A 12,572-nucleotide genomic window follows, 5' to 3' on the forward strand; every position below is an offset into this window, starting at 1 on the left:
TTTATTTGCCTTTATTTCTAACCATTCGTCAATATGACGAATACTATAAATATTATTAACGTTTAACCATTTTTAATTGTTTTTTTTTTTCAATGAATCAAAAAAATAATTTATAAAAACACAATAATTAAACTTTTGGATAACTTTATTGTAAATAATATTAGTAAAAAAACATTTTTCCTCATTTTTAAAATGTAAAATCGTAAACATAAATTATAACTTTATAAAGGTTTAAAATAATTATATAAGTGTAGGTAATATACAGATTATTTAGCATTACAAATTGGACAAGTTACTATTTGATGTTCTCCACAAATATGTTTTTTACATGTTGCACATTGAGTTTTTGTCATTCGCCTTTTTTTATAGTTACAAAAAGTGCAAATTTTTCTTTTGTTGATTGATGTTTCCTCTTCTGTTTCTTGAGATTGTAGTTGAACTGTGTCTTTTATTCCTAAACTATCTTCAATATGTTTCTTCAAATTTGTCGGCAATGTGGGAATAGAAAGTCTTGATCTCATCCAATCTTCACATAGTTGTTCTTGTAAACGTATCATGAATTGAAAACGAGACAAGGGTTTCGAGCCTGAAGTATTATTTTTGCAAAAATTATGTAAATAAATAACATATGCATTAATTGAAGCTATATTAATCATGTTATAGAAAATACATAATGGCCAACGTTGTGTTTTTCTGCCAGCGTTCATATTCTGACACATTTGATCAAAGCTATCGACACCACCTTTTGTTTCATTATAGTTCATAATTATAATTGGTTTTTTATTTGTTTCATCTATTGTGTTATCATCATGAAGTGAAGAAATTAAAGTTACAAGTTTGTCTGGTTTTGCTTTGAATGACACAGCTACCAAATTATTGGAAAATAAAAATAACGATGAATATGCTTTTCGATTGATATATTTTAGATCGATGAATTCATTTGGAAATTCTCGTTTATTTCGTTTTATTGTTCCAACAACAGTAAGTTTGTAATCTGCAAGTAATTTTTGTGTCAATGGAACACTAGTAAACCAATTATCCATGGTAATATTTCGGTTGGATCCTTTTACTGATGAAATTAAACGTTCAACAAAGTAATGAGCAGCAGGTTCATTAGATGGAACAGTTCCCTTACCACAATACGGCAATGCGCTTATCATATACTTGGTCGCATTGTCACACATCATTATTATTTTTACACCATACTTGTTTGGTTTAGATGGAATGTACATTTTAAATGGACATCGGCCTCTAAAACCAACCAACTGTTCATCAATAGTTAGGTATGAACTTGGCTTATATAAAGTTTCACAATTTTTAATAAGAATTTCCCAAACTTCCGAAATTGGCGCAAATTTAGTTATAAGTCTTCTATTTTCTCTAGTATTTTTTTGAATCAAATCTTAAACAACTTACTAAAAAATTAAATCTGGCAAGTGACATTGTAGAACGGTATCTATAGCCACAAAGTGAGATGTCAAACAAATGATTTGCCGACAAGTGGTTATTTTTCATTGCAGCAGATGAGATTAAAATACCCAATAAGCCTTTTAATTCATTTAAATTAATATTTTGTAAAGTACTTTTTTTTTGATTATTCTGTGTATAGTTTTGTTTTTGACGAAAAATTTCTTCATTTGTATGATTAATTATTTTATTCAAAATATCAGACGAGAAAAATAATAAAAAACACTCTAGTGGCTCTGATGCATAAATAGCATTTTTTGTTGGCCCAGGTCTAATATGAACTATGTTTTTAGTGGCGGTCTTAGAAGTAGATGGAAGCAAATAAGGTTTACTTTTCCATGTAAATCCATTTTTTCCTACAACATTATCTGTATCAAAACAAATTAATGACTCACGTGGTAGTATGTTCTGACGTGTTTCGATGGTTGGAATTTCATTAACATTCGGCTTATTTACTTTAGACCTCTTTTTCGTTTTCTCAACAGAATTTTCAATTACTAAAATGGCTTCTTCTAAATTTGCTTCTTCGATTGGATTTGGGTCATAGTCGGGGTCAGCATCACTGTCGTCTTCACAATCTTCTACTATATCTTCATTTTCACTATCTTGTTCTTCCAGTTCTTCCAGTGCCTTTAGTACATCATTCTCATCCATTATTTCACGTGCCATCTAGAATATTTATAATAAATCCATTTATTTCAATTTTACAAAAGAACACCGTCGTTTATAACGATACGTCACATGAACGAACAAAAAATAACATATTTTGATAACGATTCGTCAAATAAACGAATGCAAATATACTGCAATTACTTACCATTCGTCGATTCGGCGAAGTAATTCTTACACAATCAACGGCTGAACAGTCACTAGTCATGCTAGAACGCTAAACGTTATCGGGATAGATATAGGACATAATATATGAGAGATACAAGGAGGGTTTAATGATATTAGATAAAATGCCCTAAAAATAGCAACAATAAAATATCAGTGTTCGTCACATTGACGTATGGTTAGCGATCTAGGGTTAAAGAAATTTTTTATTGTTTTGACTGCTGATTCCGCACAACCGTTTGATTCTGGGTGAAATGGTGTTCCTGTCATGTGTCTTATGCCTAGATTTTTGCAAAATACTTGAAATTCAAACCCTGCGAAACATTTTGCGCCGTCTGATGTAATTGTTTTTGGAATGCCAAATCGTGCTATAGTTTCTGAAAATTTTTGAATAACAATGTGCGCTGTCATAGAATTTACTTGAAATACTTCCAACCATTTTGTGGTTGCGTCAACAATGATAAAAAAAAATATTTATTTTGAAATGGTCCAAGAAAATCACAATGTACTCTAGTCCACGGTTTTTCTGGCCATTTCCACGGTGATATAATAGATTTTGGTGGATTTTGTCTAACATTAAGACAATTGTCGCAATTTTGCGTGATATTTTCGATTTGTTTATCCATTCCTGGCCACCAAAAGTATGATCTCGCTAAACTTTTCATACTGGAAGAACCCATATGACATGAATGAAGTTCGCTAAGTATATTATTTCGAAATTTAGCTGGTATAATAACACGGTAACCCCACAATAGGCATCCCTGTTCCACTGAAATTTGAGTTTTTCGTAAATTATACGACTTAAGTTCTAAAATGTTAGAAAAATCACTATTCCATTCTCCTGTTTTGACTGCATTTAATACTTTGGCGAGAATCGTGTCTCTGCTTGTTTCAATTTTTATTTTAGACCAGTCTAATGTGAAAGGTGATTTTTCGTGAATAAAATTGAGACTAATACATTCTTCATTATGATTTTCGATTTTTGATTTTGAACTTTTCATTCGTGATAAGAAATCGGCTGTATTATCTTCGGATTTCACATATTTTATTTCGAAATCAAATGATGATAAAACATAGGCCCACTGTTGTAACCGATTAGCTGCGTAAATTGGGATACCTTTCTTATCACCAAAAATATGTATTAACGGTTTATGGTCGGTTTCTAATAGAAAATGTCTACCATATAAATAGTCATAAAATTTCGTAACCCCGTATATGATTGCCAAGGCTTCTTTTTCAATTTGTGGAAATTTACACTCAGAATTAGATAGAACCCTTGATGCGTAGGCTATAGGTTTTTCTGTACGATCTGGGTGTACATGTGAAAGTACTGCACCTAGTGCATAGGATGATGAGTCTACTACGAGTTTAACTGGAATATTATGATCATAATGTGCTAATACGGGTTTCGAGATTAAAATTTGTTTAACTTTGTTGAATGCTAGGTCACATTCTGATGTCCAATTCCATTCAGTGCCGTTACGTGAAAGCATGTACAATGGTTTTAAAATATTAGCAGCGTTTGGAATAAATTTTATATAGTACGTAACTAAACCTAAAAATGATTTTAGCAATGTTTTATTTTCTGGGACCATGGCGTTTTTAATAACATCTGTGTGTTTTGTTAGTGTGTGTAAACCATTTTCATCTAACCTGTGACCTAAATATTCAATTGACTTTTGTATAAATTTGCATTTATTCAACTTCACTCTTAAACCAACATTTGACAATACATTTAGTAATTTTTCTAAACGAGAGTTGTGTTCTGTGATAGTGGAACCTGCAACAATAATGTCATCTTGGAATATACCAATGCCCTCAAGACCCGCTGTGGAAGTTTCCATAGCTTTTTGGAACTCCCCAGCCGACGATTTTATTACAAAAGGGTTACGGGTATAGTTAAATAAACCTTTATGTGTATTAATAGTGGTATATTTGCGATCAGATTCTTTAATAACCATTTGTTGATATGTGTCTTTTAAGTCTATTTTCGAAAAATATCTTGAACCACTAACATTTGCATATAAATGTTCTATTTTTGGAAGAGGGTATTCAGTCCCTTCTAATACCGGATTTATTGTTATTTTAAAATCACCACAAATTCTAACCGTGCCATCTGGTTTCAATATTGGTACTATTGAAGTTGCCCATTCACTATAGTCGATAGGAACTAAAATATTGCTTTTAATTAAACGATCAATTTCGGTTTCAACTTTTTCTTTTAATGCTAAAGGGATAGACCTAGGTTTGCAAAATGTAGGTACCGCCCCAGCTTTGATATTTAATGAAATTTCGTATTTGTTAAAAGTACCTATTTCATCTTTAAAAACGTTGTTATATTTTTTTATAATATTATCTACACTTACGTCATTTTCCATATTGAACAAGGTATAACATTTTATGTTTTATATCGATTCGGCCTATTAATGGAGGACCACCATTGTCGATTACATAAAGACACATCGTAAATTTTTTGTTTTGATATACCGAGTCGACAAATATTTTTCCTATCGGTTTAATGTCGTTGCCGACGTAATCAGATAGCGAAATGTCATTATCTTTTAATTCGATATGACTAAACAGTTGACTATATAATCTTTTTGAAATTACGCTGTGTTGTGAACCGCTATCAATTTCGAAGCTTACATTGTTTTTTTCTACAATTAAATTTACTGTAAACGGTTTCACAGCTTTGTTTTGAGAGTTTTGATCAATTATAGAAAAAAAAGTATTTGAAAGATCATAATTAACTGTTTCGTCATCATCATCGTTATCATATAAAAATTTATTTTGTGTTTTGTTATTTTTCATTTCCTTCTTACCTTTTTTACATACAGTAGACAAATGACCCTTTTCACCGCAATTGTTGCATTTGTAGTCCTTGTATCTGCAGTCTTTTTGAAAATGATTGGAACGGCCACAAATCTCACATTTGATTTTTGATTCTTTGTGAGTGTTGAAACCCTGCTTGGCTCGATTATGTCCATTTTTTTTTCTTTTGATACTTCAAGTCTGCGTATTCTTCTTCTAACAGACGATCTTGAATTGGTCCTGAACCCATACCGACAACGAATATGTCTCGAATAACCGTTGATAGTTCTGACGAAAAACCACATTTTGAAGCAAGATTTTTGACACGTGCACCCCATTGGCACACTGATTCATCCTGTCTTTGTTTAGCTTGATAAAATGTATACCTACCCGCAAAGTACGATTTTATTGATTTGAAATATTTGTTCAAACTTTTTATTAGAGTGTCATACTCAACATCGTTGGGCGTGCTAGGAACACATAGACTAAAAAGTACTTTGTGAATTTCTTCACTAACGAATGATAATAATATTGCTCTTTTTGAATATTATTTTCGATTGCATTTGCCAAAAAAAAATTTGTCAATTTTGATTCAAAAATTGTAATATCCATACCTGTTTCAAAGGTTCCAGGTGACCCTATAACTTGATTGAAGTTCACAATGGATTCTGTCTTAGGAGTCGCCATTTTGTATTAGTATGAATACAACACTTGAAATTTTTAATACACTAGTGATTACGATTAAATTAATATTTTCCTCGTCGCCAATTTGTTAATTATTATTATTATAAATAACAATATAAATATGTTTTATAAACCTTTATTGTTGACAGCATAAATCGTAGTGATCGTACATTGTAATTTTACATAATAATAATAATCGATGGACAGTCCCCACCGATCGTAATATGATACTGCTGATTTTATATAAATATTAAATGTAATATAAATGCTGAATATGCAACATAACTAATTAATTAAATTATCAAACAATAATATTTATACAAAATATATGTATTACGAAATAATATAAGGTGAGTACCATTAACAACATGTATATATATGTTTATGGTGGGGATGGGGAGCACCACCCTGAAGAGAACTGACTTCGATGACGATCTTCAATGATGGGAAGCTGACCTGCTTTTCCCTCTTGAGCTGTGGAAAACTCCGGAGCTGGAACCACGTGGATGTTGGAGAGCGCCGAACTACTGTACACGCGGATACGGATCACGCACACACGTATACGCGTTATTGAAGAGCGGAGCACGAGCAAACGGTGAAATCGGAGCGGATAATCACCTTAATATATTATAAAAGCCAATTGACAAAGAAGCTATATGCAAAGTATGAGCAAATTGCAAAATCACATGAGCACGTGAAATAACGGGCGACGGAGCAGAACACAAACAAAGAGCCGTTGGCGGCGGCGTCAGCATCATTACCCGGACCAGGGCGGCGGTCGTGGATCATATGTCCAAGATCCAGGGCAACGTAAAGTGGGTACAATGGACAAAAGGGTCGAACAGTCTGCGAATAATTTTTTTAACGATAGTAAGTTTAATTTTAAAAACACGGCTACACAAATTGAATTACCTGTAAAAACCTGCAATTTTCTGAATCTTTGATTTATTCAATATGTTTTTGTGATAAGTAATTGCTTTAGTTACATCAGATCTGAATTTTAAAATATTAATCACTACAAACTTTCTGATAGTTACTGGATACTCAGTTTTTGTTGCGACCATTTTAAGTTTAGTAATGTAATTGCGTAACAAGGGGTTTCGACATTCGATTTTCTGTATCATATGGTAGGCCATATGGTAAATCCTCATTTAGTTGTTTTACGACACTACTGTTTCCATCGCCTAAAAATAAAATTTAAAAATATTATTTAAAATTTTACTCTGCTATACACTAAATATTATCTTCTCCCCTCCTAAACACACAAGTACTAAAAATTAATTTTATAAAAGCACAAACATCATTGGAAAACCAATACATTAATTATTACTCAGCTTAGAAAAATATTTTTAATTAATTATAACGTAAGTTATTATAGTATAATATATAAATATATATAGATATGTTACAGAAAATGTGGAATACCAGTCAATGTGGTCCTTGCCGGGCAATATGAACACGACTTTTTTCTAAGCAACTAATATTATTTTTTATTTTTATTATAAATTATAATTTATTGTAATAGACAATAGTTAATACAGGTCCTTTTTAACACCAACGAAAATAATGAAATGATTCGTGAAGTAGAAAAAATAATAAGAATAAAATGATAATATTTGTTAATTTTCGTTGTTATTCCATCAAAATATTCAAAATATTATGATATATAAATCAAATTAATAATCAGTTTAAAAAAAAATCAATACTATAAATTAATATAAATTATAATTTATAATAAAAATAAAAAAATAATATTAGATCCTTAAAAAAAATCGTGTTCACATTGCCCATTAAATAAATTCTTATAGGTGCAGTTTACTTACCACCCGTGTCCACGCTCCCAGATTTTGAAGCCCATACCAGCTCTATCGAACACTTAATATCATCTACCAACCCTACTTCTATTCTTCTCTGTGGTGACTATAATCTACCTCTTATTAAATGGTCTAAAAGCAACCAAGGTCTTTTCGCATCTGGTACCATGTCTAACACTTCTACTCATCTTGTCGATTCTTTCTCGTACTATAATTTTTACCAGCACAATCAGGTGTCTAATGCCCGTGGTTGCCTTCTTGACCTTATCTTTTCTAGTTTTGACACAACTACTGTCCAACTAGCCAACACTCCAATCGTTTCTCCGGATTCTTACCACCTACCTTTGTTTGTATCTTTTCCATTTCCATCTCCGATAACTGCTCAAGACGCACATAAATACCGTGATTATAAATCGGCTGATTATAAATCCATGCTCCGTTATCTAGGATCGTTTGATTGGGAAAATACTTTTTTGCTTTATTCAGTTGATGATTCTGCTGCTGCTTTAACGATGCACTTCTAAGCTCTATAAATAAGTTTGTTCCCACTTAAGTTTTTTCACCTTCTAAATTTCCTAAATGGACATCCACCATTCTCAAAAACCTTATAATAACAAAGAAGAAAGCCTATGCAGTTTATAAGCGAACCAAGTTGATATCTGATTATCTCGTTTTCTCTGAATATAGAGCAAAATGTAAACGCCAGTCAAAAGTTGATTACTCTACTCATATTAGGCATACCGAAGAGACTCTATCATCTTCCCCCTCCAAATTCTGGAAATTTGTAAATAATCTAAAACAGAAACCTCCAATTCCGTCATCACTCCATCTCGGTAATATTGCCTCAAATACTCCAACTGAATCAGCTAATCTGTTTTCAACTCATTTCTCCTTGACGTTCAACTCCTCGGCTTACCAACTTTCACCATTTACTGGCTCATCTGATTACTTATCCTATGAACTTCCTTCCGATATAACGTTTACTGTCGACGATGTTTTTTCTGCTCTTAAATCGTTAAAAAATACTTACTCTAATGGCCCGGATGACATATCCGCTCAATGCTTGTACAGTTGTCGTTTTTTCTATTGCTTATCCAATTTATTTACTTCAGGCGTTCATTAGATTTAGGGATATTTCCTAAGGTTTGGAAAATATCCTCTATATCACCTGTTCTGAAATCTGGTGACGCTTCTGATATCCAAAACTACAGACCAATTTCTATAATACCACATATTGGTAAATTATTTGAATCGATTGTATACTCCAGAATAAAGCGTAGTCTTAATCATCTTATTATAAGTGAGCAGCATGGTTTTAGATCACATAAATCAACCGTAACAAATGGTGTTGCTTTCTCTTCTTATTTATCAGAAGTTATCGAACACAGAGGTCAGGTAGATGTAATCTTTACAGATTTTAATAAAGCATTTGACACAGTGGACCACGATTGCCTTATAATGATGCTCAAGTCTTTAGGCATTGGGAATCCCCTACTATCTTGGTTGCACTCTTACATTACAGGTAGAAAACAATTCGTAAAAATCAAAAATGCTCTTTCGGAGTTAGCTGTGATACCATCTGGAGTCCCTCAAGGAGGCCACCTTAGTCCTCTTCTATTTATTCTGTTTGTAAACTCGATAACCAAATGGATCACTAAGGCTAAACTCCTTCTTTTTGCTGATGACATAAAAAATATTCCTTAAAATAGACAATCTTAATCAATGTCATATCCTACAGTCAGAATTAGATATTTTTGCAAGTTGGGCGTACTCTATTGGTCTTAGCCTTAATAGCGTGTCCAGAAAGTAAGTGTACTGAGGCTCTCACGGCCATAGGGAATATTTTTTTACTATGTTAGCTACACTGCCGTATAGCGTTACTCCTAACCTTTAAAACAAGACCAGAACGAGTTCAGTACGTTGTAAACTGTAGTCTCACGAATTTTTCTTGTTAAACATGTCGATCGAGTCTGCCGCCAAGTGCGAAATCCGCGCCGTTATCCGTTACTTTGTTGCGAAGGAAAAATCTCCACATGAGATTTTTAATGAGGTACGAACCGTTTATGGTGAAGGCCATATGAATCGCACCAGTGTATACAAGTGGTGTAGGGAGTTTAAAAACGGCCGTACGAATGTACATGACGATCTGAGGAGTGGGAGACCGTCGATTTTGACTGACGACATTGTGAAAAAAGTCGAGAATGCGGTTCGTGACGATTGCAGATTGACTCTGGATGAACTTTCTGCAATGTTTCCGCAACTGTCAAGGTCTCTGCTCCACGAAACAATCACAGAAACACTTGGATTTCATAAACTGTGCGCAAGATGGGTCCCAAAACAGCTTACTGAACAACACATGTTGAATCGAGTGCAAGCCTCTAGAGAGTTTTTGGAACGCTATGAACTGGACGGTGATAATTTTCTCAAGTCTATTGTTACTGGAGATGAAACTTGGGTTGCACACTATACACCTGAAACTAAGAGACAGTCCGAACAGTGGCGTCACACCACTTCACCCTCAACCAAAAAGTTCAAAACCACCATTTCAGCCAAAAAAATCATGTTATCAGTGTTTTGGGACCACAAAGGCATCATTTTGATTGAATATTTACCTCAGGGGGAGACCATCAACGCAGCAAGATATTGTGAGACACTAAAAAAATTGAGGAGAGCTATTCAAAATAAAAGGAGGGGTCTGTTAACGAGCGGAGTCTGCCTGCTGCACGACAACGCCAGACCCCACACGGCCAATGTCACGAAGCAATTGTTGGACTCATTTGGATGGGATGTTTTGAACCACCCCCCGTATTCCCCCGACATGGCGCCTTCAGATTACCATTTGTTCACTTCCCTGAAGAAGCACATGGGTGGAAAAAAATTTTCAGCTGACGAGGAAGTGAAGGGGGCGGTCGACAAGTGGACAAAGGAGATGGCGGCAGAGTTCTACGAGGCAGGCATAAAAAAATTAATCTGCCGTCTCACAACCTGCATTGAAAGAAATGGTGACTATGTAGAAAAATAGCACACAAATATATTAATGTAACCACGTTATTTTTTTTTTTTAATAAATTTTTTTGAAACCTACAAAAATTGAGTACACTTACTTTCTGGACACGCCTCATATAAGCAAATGTCATGTTATGTCGTTTTCTAGGCAGCGATCTCCTATCCACCACAACTATTCTCTTAATGGCACTTCTCTTAACCGTGTCTTCCTCTATAAAGATCTTGGTATTCATTACTCAACATCATTAAATTTTGAGCACCATATAAATGTCACTGTAGGTAAAGCTTTAAAAGTATTGGGTTTTATTAAACGCAATACTAATCAGTTTTCTTATGCTCGTTGTCTCAGCACATTATACTTCTCATTAGTACGTTCTATATTAGAATACGGTGTATTGGTGTGGCATCCCTACTTAGCTAAAGACAAACTAAGACTCGAGCGTGTACAAAATAGATTTCTTTCCTACATTGCCTACATAATGAAGATACCTCACCCTACGCATGACTATTCCTTAATTCGTAGTTCATTGGGAATACCAATGCTGTCAACTCGTCGACAAGATGCTGATGAGCGCTTTATAACCTCGCTCCTAGGTGGCACCATAGATGCACCCGATCTCCTCTCTAAAATATGTTTTCATATCCCTTCCTTCTTCTCCAGAAATCACGCACTCTTCCAAGTTCCAACTCACAATACATTATACGGATATAATCACCCCTTGCACAGAATGCTTCGTAATCTGAACAATCTTAATTTTGATTTTAATAAGTAATTAAATAATATCATAGTTTTATATTACTTAATTAAGGTATTACCATTTAGTTTATATTATCTTGTGTTTTTACATATGTTCTTATTTTGTGTGTATTTGTATTATTATTTTATTGTTATATCTATTAATTTAAAATTGCCGTTTGGCGTTTGTATATTATACATATATTATAAATTAAATAAATAAATGATTTATTACTAATAAGCCTATTGAACTTGAGTCCATGCATTTCAACGTTTTTTGAAAAACCTTCGACTATGCCAGTGGTTCTTAACCTTTTTTTAGTTCAGCGCCCCCTTTATCGTAATAACTAATTGTTAACGCCCCCCCCCCCCTCGTGGAAAATCAAATTTTCTTCTTATAAATATATATATATATATATATTTATTAATTAGTATATTATAACAATATTAATTTAAGTTTAATTAATAAACGTAAAATGCGATTAGATAACACGTCGTATGCCGTATATTACAACTATTCTGATTTCACGTTCAATTATTTGTAATGTTGTTATATAATAATAATTAGGGCTCGGATTTTAAAGGAAATGCTTCTTTTTATATATTTAAGATAGAAATCTAATTTTTATACATAAATTCGTTTCACATCAATTTGATTCCAAATAAACGAATTTATTTTTGCTTTTTTTTGTGTAAATGCTGTTTTTATTTTTTTATTGCTTTTTTCAGTTATTCTAACTGTGGAATTTTTATATGTCTGTTATGTTATAAAAATAAAATAAAAATTTTTATTTACTTAATATGAAATGTGAAAACCCGCAATAATGACCGTGCCGTACCATTAATGCGAAACGTCCTTAAATATATAGATTATCGATCTACAGATAGCTTATGGGCCGATAAGTTATCGGCTATTACATATAATCTGTAGAACCTACGCTCAGTACTCGTATAACATCGATATCAAAGTGTTTAAAATTTAAGTTTTATAGTGCTTTATAGTGTTGTAATTTATTAAAATGCCAAAAGTCAAAACGAATGCATTTTTAAAAAAATTAGAGTTAGAATTTGGTGAAGAAATTTTTCAAACAGATGGATCGATTTTATATTGCAAACTTTGTGAAACAAAAGTGTCACATGAAAAAAATATAATATACAACAGCATGTACGGAGAGAAAAACATGTTTAAGCTGTTAAAAGACACGAAAATGAAAAGTCTG

The 12,572-nt window shown here is 33.0% G+C and overlaps 1 protein-coding gene across 1 annotated transcript; it reads right to left on the reverse strand.

Annotated features, from left to right (window-relative positions):
- Positions 1 to 2,454: 2,454 nt before the first annotated feature.
- Positions 2,455 to 4,672, reverse strand: LOC112597162 (uncharacterized protein K02A2.6-like). The gene is made up of 3 exons (XM_025343100.1): positions 4,668 to 4,672; positions 2,738 to 4,542; positions 2,455 to 2,678 (listed from the first exon to the last, which is right to left on the reverse strand). Exons 1-3 carry the CDS (start codon positions 4,670 to 4,672, stop codon positions 2,455 to 2,457), a joined length of 2,034 nt encoding a protein of 677 aa, XP_025198885.1.
- Positions 4,673 to 12,572: the final 7,900 nt, after the last annotated feature.

This window comes from Melanaphis sacchari, unplaced genomic scaffold (genome assembly GCF_002803265.2).
Source record: "Melanaphis sacchari strain LSU unplaced genomic scaffold, SCAv2.0 Contig386_pilon_pilon, whole genome shotgun sequence".
Taxonomy (NCBI): Eukaryota; Metazoa; Arthropoda; class Insecta; order Hemiptera; family Aphididae; genus Melanaphis; species Melanaphis sacchari.